Source organism: Corythoichthys intestinalis, chromosome 22 (assembly GCF_030265065.1).
Source record: "Corythoichthys intestinalis isolate RoL2023-P3 chromosome 22, ASM3026506v1, whole genome shotgun sequence".
NCBI classification, from domain to species: domain Eukaryota; kingdom Metazoa; phylum Chordata; class Actinopteri; order Syngnathiformes; family Syngnathidae; genus Corythoichthys; species Corythoichthys intestinalis.
The window spans coordinates 25435168-25452778 of NC_080416.1; the positions used below are offsets into that span (position 1 = coordinate 25435168).

Below are 17611 nucleotides of genomic sequence, written 5' to 3' on the forward strand. Positions count from 1 at the left end.
CAAAACGCAAACTTGCGGTTAAAAGGTGACACTTCAAACATGAAAAATCGCTTGTTAACAGAATTTGCAAACGGAAAAAAAAAGAAAAAAAATTGATTACTGACACCACATGCAATGACAAAAAGAGCTTTTTTTGCGAGGTGTAAAGCTTACTGTTAGCGGTTTTGTGAACGTGCTTCCGGTGAACATTTCAAAAATAAAAGCACGTCATGTTTGTCATATAAATAACGCTTTCTGGAGGTAATCCCACATACTTCAGAATTCAGATTCTACACTAAGAATAGCTTCAAAATAACACCCTTTATGAAAAGTCTGACAATGAATAATTATTATAATACTATTATATATGGTAGTATATCATAATATTAATGCTAGATGTTTTTTTAAGAATTGTTTTGAATCATGTTGCAAAGGCGAAGTCAGTGTTCTGAATCTGTTTACATTCCATTTTTTTGCACTATTTAATGCTATCAGCATTTGACCTAAACTTTTATTTGTTGTTATTTACGTGTTTATTTGTACTTTAATAAAGAATTTCAGTGTTTGTTCCAAAATGTTTTTGTGAATTATTAAGCATCATCAAAAATTTCATCGCTAAATTAGTAAAGAAAGAGAAAAAAATTATTAGATCAGTCGACTAATCGTAAAAATAGTCAGCTGACTAATCGGGAGAAAACTAGTCGTTTGGGACAGCCCTAGTTGTACAGTGTACTGGAACATATTTCCTCCACACCCTTATCACCTTTTTAACCCCTGACCCATTTTCATGCCTGATAATGGACATCGGTTGATCATTATCGGTTTTGGGCCAATATGCATGTTGCCTGCAAAGTGAATGTAGAAACCTTCTGTCTTTGTACAAGGGCTGGTCACAGTTTAGCACAGCAGTTATGCTTATCTACCATTAGATGTCTCCAAACTAAAATGGTAGGGATTTGTTATGTGAGCATGATCATTATTAAAACATCCAGTGGGGTATCACAACACAGTTAGCCATAATATGTTAAGTCCTCTGCATATATTGGTATCTGTTAAAAAACTTTTTGATATCTGGAGTTGGACAAGATCGGGATTATCGGTTACCAGTTAAAAAGTAATTATCGGACAACTCTACTAACTATTCTTTTTTTTATGTTGTCGTGATTGATGACTAATAGCGTACCGCACGAATGCTATTTTTAGACCGTGACGTCGCCATCGTAATGCGGAAGTGGGACATTATACACATGCCCTCATATACAATCCATTATATTTCTGCTTGTTTTCTCTGGTAATCTTTCAAAAAAGAACATGCCGATTAAACACTGCTGCTATGGAACTTGTTCAAACGACTCTAGACATTACGACAGATGAAGGATGTTTTCTTCAGATGTTTCCCGAAACCAAAAACGCACAGGAAAAAATGTGAAGAATGGATCAACTTGTGCGGACGTCCAAAAAAAACAGTTTAACGCCAGCAAGTTGAAGCCATTCACATTTCATATGCAGTAAACATTTTGTTGGGGGCCATGGTCCTTCAGAGGACGAAGAAGTAAGCCTTACTTATTTTTTAGTGTGGCGTTTTGCCGTGCTGCTTCTGCCTGACAATGAATGACCTGAAAAAAATTTAAAATGATATCTGACTGCCACTGTTACCCTTTCTGTTGTAAAAAACAACTCTAATAAAGGATAAGTGTAGATAAATCATAGAATTTAAGATTTGTTATTAATGAAAAAAATTAAAAATGTTCGTTGGCTGTAACTGAGTAGCATTTGCGATCGCTACACAAAAATGGCAATGTAAATTGCCCCCAAGAACGGTCAGAGACGTAAGACAACCAGAGGATATAATATATGAGAAAGACAAGGCATATGGTGGTAAAGGATAGCTTGTTGAAACAGGAGAACGTCATTGTCAGTGGCGTAAGGAAAAAGGTGTTGATCAGGTTGGCTCTTTTTCAGCCCTCGAAACTCAAGCCATGTCTTTAACTGAACATTTGTATATTCTTCTACATCTTTACCAGTGAATTTGGTACCAGGAACATCATTTTCGGACAACTTTTGGTTACCTCAGTAAACATCTCGTTCGTACACTATTTACATGCATCTAGCATGGGGGACCCCCCTTAGCAACAGTTGCTAAGGTCATGAATATTAATGAGCAGAAGTGACGTATAGCCTGGATTAGAAATGCAGTTGCCTTCCGGTACTGACGGTGGCGCTAGTGGTATAAGTTTACGTCTTCTGCGCGTTGTAGTTGTAATTGAAGACATTTCTCATAAAATTTTCGTCTTTTTTGTCTTTAATTCTATTTTTAAAGATAAAAAGCCTCAGGACGAAAAATATCATACGAGACATCTCCGACCTTTCGATGAGTTTTTTTTTTAATTCCGGTAAATTACTCATGTAATGGCATTGCGCGCCAGGTGTTCGTTTTTTTTTAACTAGCTCCCTAATGCTAACGTAAGCTAACCAGGAGCATTGTTTGGAAATTACCAAGTGGGAATCGATGTTCAATCCTGAACACCAACTCGCCCTAACACACAGGTACTGTATGTGTAAGTAAACGTGCTGTTTCTTGGTGTGTTGGACCTGTCTCTGTGTTAAAACGTGTTCCTGTTTCGGCAAAAGGTGTTTTGTGGGGTGTTCTAGCCTAACGCTTGATACGGACTTTAGGAGAAATCTGGCGCGTACAGATTTTTTTAAACGTCACTCTTTACTCGTTATTTATGAAAATGAAAACACCTCCGCGTTTGCCTTTATTCTTCCTTTGGCGCAGCTTGAAAATAAAGGCGGTGAGGAAATTCTTTCAAAATGTAAACGTGTAATGGTTGTGTAACTTTCAATGAAAGTAGCGTAAGTAGTCCTGGGCAATATGAACAAATTGTTATCACGATAGAAACAAAAAGTCTGACTTTTGCCTCTGTGTGAAAGTTGACAAAAACCATATGCTGCTTTAGCCAGTCTGTAATTTCTTAACAAAGATACTTGGTGACAAACTACTAAACAAATATGAGGAACATGGCATAAAATTAATGTAGAACATTGCACATGAGGTCATCAAAATGCACATCATTGCACAAAATCTGAGGTAGACAAGTAATCACCCCAAAAAAATCAAACAACAATAAATAGACGAATTAATTTTAATTTACATTAAGAGACATGTTAAAGCCTTAATAGTTGTATTGAGTTAATTTTGTGTACTCATATAGATTAGTTTTAGGTAGTTTTAATTACCTGACATGTTTCGGCGACTACTTCCGCCTTCATCAGACTTTCACTGGTATTAATGTGACACGTCTTTATCAGCTGATGGATGCACAACAGGAACATCACCATCAGCCATCGCCGACCACTGCAAAAGGAAAAAACCACATTATGGACTGGGAATAGTCAAATATCAGCGCTGGATCAGGGAGACCTTTGAAATCCGCAAGCAGGGCCTGTGGACCATCAACAGAGACGAGGGGGTTTACATGCTCTAGTCTGTACTACCCTGGAACAGCATCCTGGAAGGATGAATGGTCAGCTGAGGGTGTGACTCACCTGTCAAATCTGACAGGTGAGTCACGCCTTCATCCATCAGCTGGTAAAGGCGCGTCACATCAACACCAGTAACACTGATGAAGGCGGAAGTAGTCGCCGAAAGATGTCAGGTGATTAAAACAACCTAAAGCAATTGTCTGGGATAAAAGAAAAATTCAAATAACGTTAAAGCCTTTTGTCCATGAAGTCTTAAGCCCGTTTCATGCCTCATGTAAAGGGCTAAGCGGCAACCTATTCATTCTGTATTTGGAAGCAGACTTCTTGGCGAAAAGGAGCAGTGGACGGCCGTCTTGGGCGGAACGGCAAGTTTGAATAAATTTGCGGCAAGAGGCAGGGCCCAAAATAGAGCCTTGCTCTATTTTCAGAGCGCTGCTGCGTTTAGGTCAACAACGCATCCAAAACCAGAGGGGCAGGCGAACTTATATCTGTGCTATCAGGCTTTTCCGGCAGACGGATATTTAAAAGTTTCGCGACCTCTGGGACACTCGAAATATGAGTCTCGCACCTCTCCTTGCTAAGCTAAATGGTACCTCGATGTGTGTTTGTGTGGAAATGTAGTTCACGAACAACAAAACAAACTATTTACCTTCTCACCGAATCTAGTAAAACTCTTTACATGGCTAATATAATGCCCCTTCTCCATGAAATGGGAAAAGTCGCTGTTTTTATGTGCAACAATGGAAAAATAAATGCATTGGTGCTTGGGACTATAGTAAATACACTTGCCGCTTTTCATTTCCTGACAGTGTCTACGTCAGTCTATGTGGCTCCTCCCGTTTTGCGCTGGCCGTGGACTGCACGTCACATTGTGCTGACGCTAGAGTGAAAAGCCCTTTAAGGTGTCTGACAATGTCAACAAAATAAATAGACGAAAAAATGTTCAGTTTCAAAAATCTTACGAATAAACAAGCAAGACAGCCATTGCTTTAAAAGTTACAGGCCAGAAAAATTGTCTGTCCACAGTATCAGGCTTTAATGCTGCTCTGTGACACGTCATGTTCCCTCTTGTACTGAATACCAATACAAAGCTAACATTCACGTCTGATCAGCGTCCCCTAGTATTTGGGTGGTTTGATTACTGTTCAAATCTTTTGACTTATCGAATGTTGTTATTATATAAGACAAAAATTATATGATGATCATTCTAATTTTATTGCCCAGGGTTGATATAAAGCACCAGTTGTTATATTCTTATAACAATACTTCAGACGACGCAAATGTTCTTATTTGTTTGTTTTCTCTTACAACGGCAGTACAATACTGCACTGAATATTTTTATTTTCAAGTCCTGTCGATGACACTCCCGGAAGTTTCTATGCGCCACTGTTTTTGTGAGATGATATCACTTTTTTTTTTTTTTTAATAAATCATGTGAAAGATAAATATCAGTTTTTTGCCTCTTGAAGAATCTGCCAGTATGGCGGTGGCCTCGGCATCCACCGCGGATATTATCATCGTGGAGGAGGAAGAAGAAGATGTCCATCGATCGTCGCCTACCCGGGGTCACGCCGTGAGGACTTTGCCCCGCCGGGTGCAGTTGTCCACTTCAACCCACGTCACCAAGTCGCCTTTTGCTTCGACCAGCAAGAATAATAACATTCTTGAGGCAGAGAATAACAAGTTGTTCGCAGAGGTGATGATGCTCTCTCAGATCAATGATAACGTTGTGTTCCTGGTTCCTTTTGCTGACGTTTTTGACGGCTGTGTGTCCTGACTCACCTAAGTTTGTGGCGCATGTCACATCCGTGACCCAAGACTGCCCGGAGGTATTGGAATTTCTGAAGACGAACCATGCCAAAGCCTGCCCAAAATACCTGTTGTCAGTGGAGTTCCGTAACAGCTTGGGCCGATGTTTGACCCGTGTGGAGTCCAACCGTTCCAAGATGTTTGTCTACATCTATGAACTGTGTATGGTGCTTAGGCAGCATAAAGACAGGACAAGGAGAAAGTTGAAGAAGCCGAGTACGCTTGAGTCTGGCTCCTCTACCTCAGTGTCGGGTTGTCTTCAGTCTACCTCGTTAAATGGTAAAACCGAGAGTACTGTCGGTACCGACAAGCAGGAACAACTGGTATTTCCGAAGACTGAAGACGAAAAGCCTTCCACATCTAAACTTCAGGAAGAGCAGGAGAAAGCGGAGAAAAAGGCGAGCAGGGCCTCCAGGAAGCAGGTTCGTGTACACTTTGGCTCCACAGTGTTCAATTTCAGTTTCTGGGGAGGGCTTTAAAGCTCTGCTCGTGCTCTCAGATTGCGTACCTAGAGAACCTGCTAAAGGTCTACGCCGACGAGATCAATCGCCTGCAGCGTGCTGAGCTTTCATTGGATGACATGGATGCCGAGGACTCCTTGTACATTCAGGAGCACAAGCTCAAGCGCAAGGTCTGCCTGACTGCCTGCCTGCCTGCCTTTTGTCAGGTTTCCTCTAGCCTACCTGTACCTGTCACACTTTTTTTGCCCCTCGTGCAGATGATGATGATTTACAAGAAGCTGTGCGAGTTAAAGGACTGCACCCCGCTGACGGGCCGAATCCTGGAGCGCAAAATCGCTTACGCCAACACCAGCTATCCAGAGATAGGCAAAAAGGTAAGCACTGCTTCTGTTGGCAGCAGCAAAATGCAAGAACTGTATCATCACCCTGTTATCAGAAAGATTTAAATAGGAAAAAAAAAAAACCCACACAGGTTATTGTCCTTTCAGATCCAACGCTACATTAACAGCCCTGAAGTCTGTATGAACCCGCCCGACTACCAGGACATCCTCCAGCAGGTGCAGCAGGCCAGCAAGCGACACAACCTGCATCTGAGCAGAAAGCAGCTAGAGCTTATTGCCCGGAAGGCCTTCACAGACACCGGGACCAAAATTCAGCAGAGGCGTTATCAGGACCTGCTCTATGACTTCGGCTGCCAACTTACCAGCGAATACAAGCCTGGTAAGACATGTCTTGACATCGACCAGGTTCATGCCAGCATTTAATCAGTAGCAAGTTTATGTCCAAATTACCGTACGCAGCACTTTCTATGATCATACACACTTATCAGGGAAAAAAAGTACATTATTTTCAATCAATTATACGGACCTGGACGCTACGGACTGTAAACTTTTTAGAGTACTTTTATCACTCTGAAGCTAATGCTAAGGTGAGCAAGAATGCTATGCTGACATACATTTAATTTGGCGTGTGATGATCACTCAGCACAGCCCTTTAAAGGCTAAAGCAACATTGCTTATTCTCTAAAGAAGAGTTTTTCAACCGGTGTTCCATGAGAGATCTTCAGGTGTGCCGCGAGAAATTATCGTTGTCGAGCGGAGTTGCAGTAGGAAGGAAGGATTAGGTACAAAGTTCTCGGTCTTGTGCATATAAGCGAGGTGTTGCTCATGTCGCGTTCAAGAACTGCTCGGATTTCTAGCCATATGCCACCTCGCTGTCCACGACAATGTGGACCCCAGCACGTCTACTGTACATCATTTGATTGGACTCGTCAAGGGTCTGTATACACGAAAGTGTCCTTTCCATTTTATCCATATGTGACAACCGTCAATCCGCCCCCTGTGTTTTATTCCAACATATTGTCAAGGACAGCAAGGTGGCTGATGGCTAGTAATCAGAGCAGTTCTTGAACGCGACAAGAGCCAACAGCGCCATGGTGCCAAGCAAGCTTAAACTTCATCTCCAAACGAAACACCCGTTGCTTCAAATTATGGACTATTTTGTGCGCCTTTGTGAAAACCCAGAGAAACAGGCAACTTTTTTGAGAAAAACTACAAAGGTAAATAAGAAAGCCCTCAAAGCCAGTTAGCTTGTTGCTGAACTTGTTGCTAAATCCCAAAAGTCCCACACTGTGGCATGGACATTAATAATACATGCCATTGTTAGCGAGATGCTCGGCCCTGATGCGGTTTAACTGACATTTCTAAAGTCCCTCTGTCTGATAATTCTGAGCTTTTCAAGCCTAACTGCTATTAAAAAAAAAAAAAAAAAAAAAGCGAGAAAGAGACTGAGAGCTTTTGAAGAAGATTCCTGCTAGGTTGTCGGCTTTGTGTTCATCTAAACAGGCTCAAGTTGCACACTAAGTATAAATATTGATAATTTATTTTATAATTGAATATATCCTACTGTGCAGAAAGTAATTTTGGAACATTTTTGGTTTTTGGTGTGCTGAGAGATTTTTTTCCAATGTAAAAATGTGCCGTGACTCAGAAAAGGTTGAAAAACAAGACTCTAAAGCAGCATTGCCTATTCTCTCTCCTACCCCTGCTTCATTGTCCGAAGAAAAGGCAGGGCCTTTGCAGTTGCTGCTCCCCGTCTGTGGAATGCCCTCCCAGACCACCTCAGAGCCCCGCAGACAGTAGATGCATTTAAAAAAGAACTAAAAACCTACCTTTTTCAAAAAGCTTCCTCTGGCTAATCTTATCCGACTGTCTTATTTTATCCGATTTGTATCTGATTTTATCTGTGTTTCTGTCTGTTTTTGCTTTTACTATTTTATTCTTAGTCTATTTTTTTACATGGTAATGTGCACTTTGAGATTTGTTTTTCAAATGTAAAGTGCGTTATAAAGTGTATTATTATTGTTATTAGAAAATGACCCAGCACTGAAAAACCCCGCACTTCTCCGGAAGCTGAAAGACAACCAAGAACTAGGTGTTAACCGCTTGGAGGATGTCATCAACAAATACGCCAACCAACAGGAGGACATGGATGAGAAGGACAGGCTGAAGCAGCAAGGAAAAGAGGTGTGAAGGCTAAACTCATACACACTTACAGTGCGAGCGTTTTGCTGGCATTTAGGCCTAAAATTAATTTGTTGCAAGTAGAGGAAAAAAAGAATAGGAGCACAAGTGCGAGCACCCCTTTATTTTGCATTTTAGGTTAGTAAAATATAAGAGCTTTGAGGGGATATTGGTGAGAGAAATGCGGCAGGAGATGCGTCCTGGGTCTGACAGTATCTAGTCCGAAGTTATGCCGACAGCCAGTGTTAGTAGCAACACTGCTAGCAAGATTTACAAATTCCAATCAGATTGGTTCAGACTCTTCCCTTGGCGAATGCTAGAAAACTTTCTGTTCTATAAATATTGCAAAGGGCAGAAGCAGACTGCGATTAAGCCAGTGTACATTTGGGCAAATAAGTATTTAGTCAACCACCAATTGTGCCAGTTCTCCTACTTGAAAAGATTAGCGAGGCCTGTAATTGTCAACATGGGTAAACCTCAACCATGAGAGACAGAATGTGGGGAAAAAAACAGAAAATCACAATGTTTGATTTTTAAAGAATTTATTTCCAAATTGGAGTGGAACATAAGTATTTGGTCACCTACAAACAAGCAAGATCTCTGGCTGTCAAAGAGGTCTAACTTCTTCTAACGAGGTCTAACGAGGCTCCACTCGTTACCTGTATTAATGGCATCTGTTTTAACTCATTATCGGTATAAAAGACACCTGTCCACAAGCTCAGTCAGTCACACGCCAAACTCCACTATGGCCAAAACCAAAGAGCTGTCGAAGGACACCAGAGACAAAATTGTAGACCTGCACCAGGCAGGGAAGACTGAATCTGCAATAGGTAAAACGCTTGTTGTAAAGAAATCAACTGTGGGAGCAATTATTAGAAAATAGTAGACATACAAGACCACTAATAATCTCCCTCGATCTGGGGCTCCATGCAAGCTCTCACCCTGTGGCGTCAAAATGATAACAGGAACGGTGAGTAAAAATCCCAGAACCACACGGGGAGACCTAGTGAATGACCTACAGCAAACATGTCCAAAGTCAGGCCAGGGGGCCAAATGCGGCCCGTGGTCGAATTTCATCCGGCCCCCAACCTCTGTCATAAAATCAATAACATCTGGCCCGCACACAGACTTAATAAATTGTTCAGCAGTACTTCTACCAGCATATGAAGTAGCTTACACACTACATTTACCAACTAAAAGGCAGCAGCACTCTAAGCAACGTTACCCCGTGTGACCCTTCTAATTTTCTAAAATGGCGACAATCAACAACAACAAACAAGTTGACTGCGACGGCAGACGCTTCATGGATAGGTGGAAATTGGACTTTCTTCACTAAAATACGCAACAACTGTGTCTGCCTCAGTCGGTGTTTTTAAAGTGTTCTTTGTGAGGCGATATTACCAAAGAAGACACGCTGACATGTACAACAAGATTACAGGGAAGATACGCAGCAAGAAATTGAGGCAACTTGAAGCTAGTTGAATTTCACAGCAGCAGTATTTCGCAAAAGCTCGAGAGTCGAAAGAGAACGCCACAAAGGCTAGTTGCGAGATTGTTGAAATTATTAATAAAATAAATAAATAAATAAAGCAAATGTGACACACAGAATGGCTTGCTTAAATTTGCCTAAATATATTGTTCTACGTAAAGGACGTCAGCCAAGGTCGGCCCCCTTCATTTTTACCGCACTAAATCTGGCCCCCTTTGCAAAACGTTTGGACACCACTGACCTACAGAGAGCTGGGACCACAGTAACAGAGGCCACTATCAGTAACACAATGCGCCGCCGGGGACTCAAATCCTGCACTGCCAGACGTGTCCCCCTGCTGAAGAAAGTACACGTCCAGGCCCGTCTGTGGTTCGCTAGAGAGCATTTGGATGATCCACAAGAGGACTGGGAGAATGTGTTATGGTCAGATGAAACCAAAATACAACTTTTTGGTAGAAACACAGGTTCTCGTGTTTGGAGGAGAAAGAATACTGAATTGCATCCGAAGAACACCATACCCACTGTGAAGCATGGGGGTGGAAACATCCTTTGGGGCTGTTTTTCTGCAAAGGGACCAGGACGACTGATCTGTGTAAAGGAAAGAATGAATGGGGCCATGTATTAAGAGATTTTGAGTGAAAATCTCTTTCCATCAGCAAGGGCATTGAAGATGAGACGTGGCTGGGTCTTTCAGCATGACAATGATCCCAAACACACAGCCAGGGCAACAAAGGAGTGGCTTCGTAAGAAGCATTTCAAGGTCCTGGAGTGGCCTAGCCAGTCTCCAGATCCCAACCCCATAGAAAATCTGTGGAGGGAGTTGAAAGTCCGTGTTGCCCAACGCCAGCCCCAAAACATCACTGCTCTAGAGGAGATCTGCATGGAGGAATGGGCCAAAATACCAGCAACAGTGTGTGAAAAGCTTGTGAAGAGTTACAGAAAACATTTGGCCTCCGTTATTGCCTACAAAGGGTACATAACAAAGTATTGAAATGAACTTTTGGTATTGACGAAATACTTATTTTCCACCATGATTTGCAAATAAATTCTTTAAAAATCTAACAATGTGATTTTCTGTTTGTTTTTTTTTTCCCACATTCTGTCTCATGGTTGAGGTTTACCCATGTTGACAATTACAGGCCTTTCTAACATTTTCAAGTGGGAGAACTTGCACAATTAGTGGTTGACTAAATACTTATTTGCCCCACTGTATGTTTGTGTTCCCAAGGTCAAATGAGCGGACCTTAAAATTAGCGCACCCTTGTAATTCGTGTTTCACCGATAGATTTTTTGGGTCCTGATACCAATAGGTGGCTGTGCAGTATCGGACGATACCACTCCATTTTATATTTACTAGTATATGTGTACATTATTTGGCGTTTATAATAAAAGTGCACTATTAGCTACCCCTCAAAAAATTGTGTTCCTTTTTTTTTCTGTGCTCCTAATTTTTTCAGTTTGCGAACACCTGTACTCCTGATGAAAAAGCTTAGCATACAGGCCTGTTGCATGTCATAGGAATGGTTCTCACTGTTTTTCTCTTGCTGGACACAATTGGAGGAGGAGGAAGAAGATGAGGAGGAGGATGATGACATGTCCTCAGAGACGGACATCGAGGAAGAGATACAAGCTAGCAGCCTGCAGAATGGACCAGGTCAGAACTGTTTAACAGATTGATACATTGATAAACTTTGTCATCCTGGTAAGCACATGATGTGAATACAGAATGAAATGTCGCGTTTGACCTGCACAGTGTTGAGAATAAAATTGAAATGAAATAATCCAATGTGAATAAAAAAATTGTGAATTTGAGTACTGTACAATAGTGCAAAACAATCAATATAGGAGTGCAGCAAATGAAAAAACGCTGCTTCGTCTAAAATCCTCTTCTTCATTAGATGACAATAAAGAAGATGGCAATGAGGAAGATGTCAGTGATGAAGGCAGCGACGAGGCAGAGGAATTGAGCAACAGCGCCGTTGAAGAGCTGTCGTCGGAAAACATCGGCATTGTAGAGGCGGACAATACGGCTGTCACGAGCGAACCCCCCACTGACGGCAACGTTTCAGACATGGCGCCACTTTCGGAAGTCACGCATGTCACGAATGGTTCTGGCCAATCAGAGCCCACGCAGCTCTGTATGCCCTCACCCGACGAGGGTGCAATTGCATTGGAGGAGCCGCTCCACCCTGCCGATCAGGTCACGACAAGCCAGAGGTGGGAATTGGTCTCGAGGGCACTCATTTAACTCATTGGACCATTGGTCACTATTGACTGTGCTAGACGTCCAATTCATTGTGATTGGGAGAGCTTGCCTTAATCATTCGCTGAAAGATGAGAGTGACAATGTTCACAGCCATTCCTCCCAGTTTTAGTGCAGTGGACGGCTGTCGTTGTTGATGACTGTGGTTTTTAAGGGCCATAAAGAGTTCATTTCTTTTTTTGTTCATTATAATGTTATTAATTTTGTTTTTAATTAACGTTTTGTTTATTAATAATTGTAATGTGTGTGTATGTATAAAATTTTATAAGACCATATGTTGAAGCCAGGTTTATGGTTTTTTTTTTTTACCAAAAAACAAGTAGAGCAGAGCTCTCTCTTTTAACACTTTCACAAGTAAGTAACTTCATTAAGTAACCATTATAGCGTATTACTTTGTTTCCTGGTTCAGGTGTGCTACACCTGACATACATACATATACATTATACATGATATACATTATTTATAAAACAAAAACAGAGGCGCACCATCTTGAAAATTCAGATTTTCAAACGTTAACTCTACCACATCAGAGACAAGAATAGTTTTACACGAGTTTTAGCCAAGCATTCATAAAATTTATCACTAAAATCCCTTGAATCAGGTTGTCAAGTCTAGTGACACGTGTTTTCCCCCACCTATCCCAGCAGTGGCACGGACCCCCCAGAATCTGGGATGTTGGAGATGATCTGCCACTCACCCATCACCAATGGCACCTGTACACCTCATCGGTCAATGTCTGACAACAAATTGAGCAGAAAAAACAAAAGGAAAAGGCTGGACTTTACACCAAATCGGAAAAACAGGTGACATTCCATCCTTTTGGACCTGATCTTCCCCTCTACATGTTTAACAAACATGAAGCACTTATTGTCACATTATCTGTAAACATAAACTTGTTTTTATGAAATTTCCAGTGAGGTGGAAGTGCTACTGGACATGGGTGTCATCTGTGTCTCCCCACCGCAGACTAATGAAGAATCTGACTTAGAGCTGGTCAGCAGCTCTCATTCGCCGCCCGCCAAGAAGAACAAAGTAAGAGACAAGTCATATGCTGCAGTGGTCCCTAAGCACTGGGCCGGGGACCGGTACGGGTCCAAGGCGCGTATGCTGCTGGGCCGCACAGAAATAATAAATAATTTATTAACGACCGCTTTCTGTCCTGTGCTGCTTGACACACCAATCTGCCTGTCCACTCTATTGACTAATCCAAGTTGAGATATGTGGACGTCGCCCTCTAGTGGTGGCCATTACTGGGGTGTTTACACACCTCAGTAGCAGCCAAGCGTCATTCAATGTAAACAGTAACATTAGCTGCTGGCTGTGTGGCTCAGTTTAGTCAATAGATGTAATAACAAAACTGGATAGGATGTTGTCATAGAAATCAGTTGGGGCAGAAATCTATATTTTTTTAAATATCTGTGTGCGCTTGTCCTCGATAATGACGTAGGCGCATCAGATTTGTTCCCGAAATTAATAAGCCAACACGCTAGCAAAGATGACTGAAAAACGGACATCTTTGGACAGCTTTTTACAAAGAAAAGACCACCTGACGAGTCAGAAGAGGATCATACGCCAAGTCCACACTGCATAATATGTGGCCGCAATTTAGCAAACGAGGCAATGAAGCCTTCAAAGCTGCTTTGGCACATCGAGCCTAAGCACCCTGGAATAATCGATAAGCCTTTAGAATTTTTGAAGCAAAAAAGCGCAAGCACAAATGACAATGAGAGCCACCACATCAACAAAAGCGAATGCACTGAGAGCATCATACCTTATGGCGAACCGTAACCCTAAAGCCAAGAAACCTTTCACGATTGGAGAAGAACTTATTATGCCAGCGACTAAGCATTTTTCCTTTTTTAGGAGAGGCCGCTGTTAAAAAAACGGTTGATTCAGCATCTGGTGAGTTACATTCACTCGTGCAAACCAGTCTTTTTGTCTCCGCAGGTAAATGTTGCCACCCAGTGCGACCCCGAGGAAATCATCGAACTGTCTGACTCGGACTGATCCAGAATAATCTCCACTTTGCTGTGAAATCAAATTCAACTCAGGACATCTTGATGCTAGTCTGTTTCAATTTTTATACTTTAAAATGTTTGTGGTCCTTTGGTTTGACCTCATCATCACACATCAGTGTGAGTACCATGGCAATTGTGGCAAAACGTTTAGATGTTTTCCACCTCTGTAACTAAAACAAGAGACACTCAGGTAGCGTGAGCTTGTTTGCCCTGCAGACTTCGTGTGAAAGTACTTGGGACAACTTTATTTTCAGAGTTTGAATTTCAGCCTTTACTGGAAAACTAAATAAATCTTTCATTTTATTTACACAGTGGTACCTTGAGATACGAAAGCTTTGGTCCACAAATCATTTTATGAAATGTTTTTTGGGACCTTTTTGCTTTTACTTTATATTTCAAAAAATTACTCAGCATACGAAAGATAAAATGTACTGTAATAGATAGAATAACAAGCAATGGTTGGCAAAGTTAGCTCGTCTTTTCCACTTTCGCTAATGAGTTTGAGTAGTCATATGAATGAGCTGGAACCTAATAAACCGGTTACCGGCCACTATGAGGGAGACAAAGCATTACAAAAAAAGAGTGGCAATCAGATGTGATGACAGCAGATTTGATGTGGTATTTTTACTGTATTGGAGCTCGGAACAAATGATGATGAGGTTGCTTTTTTATTTCGAGCATGCACAAAAGAAACCAGAACACATTATAATTCAAAAAATTATTATTTATTATTATTTTGTGGGATACTCCTGTCCACACAATGAAAGAGAGAGAAGACAAAAAACAAACCAACAGTCAACCAACTAGACCAGTGGTGTCCAAACTATTCCACATAGGGCCGCAGTGGGTGCCGGATTTCATTCCTACAAAACAAGACATCTTTTCACCAATCTGGTGTCTCACCAGTATAATCAGTTGACTGCAGTCAGGTGCTGCTTGTTTTAGCACAAACTTCATTGGTTAAACTGTCTGTGCTCGATTGGTAGGAACAAAAACCTGGACCCACAGCGGCCCTTGAGGACAGGTTTGAACACCCATGAACTAGACCAAACAAATTGAGTTAGCTCATTAACAGTATTTTTCATTATGTACATCAATTGACAAGAACAGCAACACGCATTGTCAGCAAATGCCATTATACTGTGGCCAGACCATATTTTTATACAACAATTTAAAGTGTTGGATATTTTGACAATGCTTGAAGTGATTGTCTACAAAGTTTAACTCCACATAAACGCACAAAAACATTTGCGAGTTGTTCGAAATCTGGGTAACACAAAATCTGCAGAACCTCGCACACTATGCGTAGTTTCCCGAACCTCAAAAAGGTTTTGTATATTACATGGAAGTAATTTATTATGCATCTATAATGTTATTTAAAGCATATAACAGTTGACAAGATCTTATATTTTTAATAGTTTTGAGTGAGCAAATAGATAATGGGTGTGATCAAGAAAACGAACCTTATGTATGATCTGTACCGCTCGTTTCTGCAATTTGACTAATGGAATTAATGGTCGATTTATAACTGTTTGCCCACACTTCAATACAATATGTAAAATATAGGAGCACCAGAGAACAGTATAAAGTGCAGAGTGCACTACTATCAAGGCAGGATTTCACTTTATTTATTAGTGAAAAGATTTTGGAGATTTTGGTTTTGATGTGTCTGATGTGGGCTTTCCATATTTTACCATCTATGATAACTCCTAAAAAAATTATTTTATTCACATTCACCGATTGGGACACCATCTATCATCTGTAATTCTGAGTTATATTTAAGGTTACTAAACATCATTACTTTTGTTTTAAGTTAAATGATAATTTATTATCATCCATAAACTTATTTATTTACTTAATTCCTCGTTTACAGCATAAACTTACTATTTCTTCACTCAATTCCTCGTTTACAGTATTTACCAGTTCATTATGATTTTCACTACTATAGAATGTTCGTGTCATCTGCAAAAAGTATAAATTTCAAAAACTGATATACGTTATACGTATATATTATATATATCATTATAAATATTAGATAATTTTGATCCCGAAAAATACCCCTGAGGGACTCCATGAGAGATACCTGTGAGATTCTTGTTAGATAACTTCTCAGCCACTCCCCAGCAATCCCCTGATTCTGTACAGATGTAGTTTGTTGAGTAAAATTGGGCTTTCATGTAAAACGCGATTTATTGTCCGGAAAAAAAAAAAACCTCAATGCGAAAGCCACCCCGGAACGAAGGAATTTCGTGTCTTGAGGTACCACTGGTATAATGTTTGTTTTTTTCTTCTTTTTTGTTAAAATTTAATTTTCTTGGAGTAGTGTAATACTGTTTTGGAAATTCCAGGAGTCTGTCTCTTTACTGCAAACTCTTCAGAAAAATAAAATGTTTACTTTTTTTTGCTTTTGACTTCATTATTATTACGGATGACGTTTCGGCGTGGATGGGCACTTATGAACCCCCTCCAGTCTTTAATATGACCCATTTTCTCATTTCTCAAATGATTGCTTCCAGCCCCTCCCACTTGAAATGGATTAACGTCTATTGCTGTCAATTTGTGTTTTAAATACCAATTTCCCTCTTTACGAACTACCACAACACATACTTTCTGACCTGGGCTGGCAGTGAAAGAGTTAAGACAATGATAACTTTTTAATAGATGTCCACTTTAGTGACTACTGTCCCCAAAAGGGGTTAATTACCACCTAAATGTCATTGTGCCAAGGGCGTAGGTTTGGTCTCAACATTGGTAGGGACGATATAACAGTATAACCTGCATGTAAACTTTTTGCTGGGGACGGGACATTAATAAGACCAAACAGATTGGGTGAATGGGGGTCAGGGCTACATTTCTCACGAATATGAACCTAATTCATCGATAAGCTAAATCAGGGTTCCCCAAACTACGGCCTGCGGGCCGGATACAGCCTGCCTCTACATTTGGAACCCCAGAACAATTTTTTTTTTTTTCTCAATACTGTTATTTCCTGGCTTTTTTCTGTGAAGAACCCAGAGAGGGTTATTTGGTTATCATCTAATTAATTAATAGCATTATTTTTATATTATATTTAGGGCTGTCAAAAATATCGTGTTAATGGGCGGTAATTCATTTTAAAAAAGTAATCACGTTAAAATATTTGACACATTTTAACGCACATGCCCCGCTCAAACAGATTAAAATGACAGCACAGTGTAATGTCCACTTGTTACTTTTGTTTTTGGTGTTTTTCCGCCCTCTGCTGGCGCTTGGGTGTGACTGATTTTATGGTTTTCAGCACCATGAATGAGCATTGTGTAATTATTGACATCAACAATGGCGAGCTACTAGTTTATTTTTTGATTGAAAATTTTACAAATTTTATTAAAACAAAAACATTAAGAGGGGTTTTAATATAAAATTTCTATAACATTTAACATTTATCTTTTAAGAACTACAAGTCTTTCTATCCATGGATCGCTTCAACAGAATGTTAATAATGTTAATGCCATCTTGTTGATTTATTGTTATAGTAAACAAATACAGTGCCTATGTACCGTATGTTGAATGTATATATCCGTCATGTCTTATCTTTCCATTTCAAC

General features: G+C 40.5%; 1 protein-coding gene across 2 annotated transcripts; it reads left to right on the forward strand.

The window, feature by feature from the left end:
* Positions 1-2220: 2220 nt before the first annotated feature.
* Positions 2221-16602, forward strand: daxx (death-domain associated protein). Of its 2 annotated transcripts, none has more exons than XM_057827138.1 (12): positions 2221-2526; positions 4935-5161; positions 5253-5696; positions 5774-5905; positions 5993-6109; positions 6224-6455; positions 8106-8260; positions 11307-11400; positions 11645-11963; positions 12654-12812; positions 12924-13041; positions 13873-16602. In XM_057827138.1, the coding sequence occupies exons 2-12, from the start codon at positions 4946-4948 to the stop codon at positions 14014-14016; spliced, it is 2130 nt and encodes a 709-aa protein (XP_057683121.1). In that variant the 5' UTR covers positions 2221-2526; positions 4935-4945; the 3' UTR covers positions 14017-16602. The 2 variants fall into 2 exon arrangements, with proteins under 2 accessions (XP_057683121.1, XP_057683122.1); XM_057827139.1 differs by having other exon boundaries at positions 13957-16599.
* The last annotated feature ends 1009 nt before the right edge of the window (positions 16603-17611 follow it).

Coding starts and splice junctions, on each gene's coding strand:
- daxx (XM_057827138.1), top strand. CDS start 4,946: ATGGCGGTGGCCTCGGCATCCACCGCGGATATTATCATCGTGGAGGAG. Junction 11,401..11,644: donor CAGCCTGCAGAATGGACCAG/GTCAGAACTGTT, acceptor CTTCTTCATTAG/ATGACAATAAAGAAGATGGC. Junction 13,042..13,872: donor CGCCCGCCAAGAAGAACAAA/GTAAGAGACAAG, acceptor TTCCTTTTTTAG/GAGAGGCCGCTGTTAAAAAA.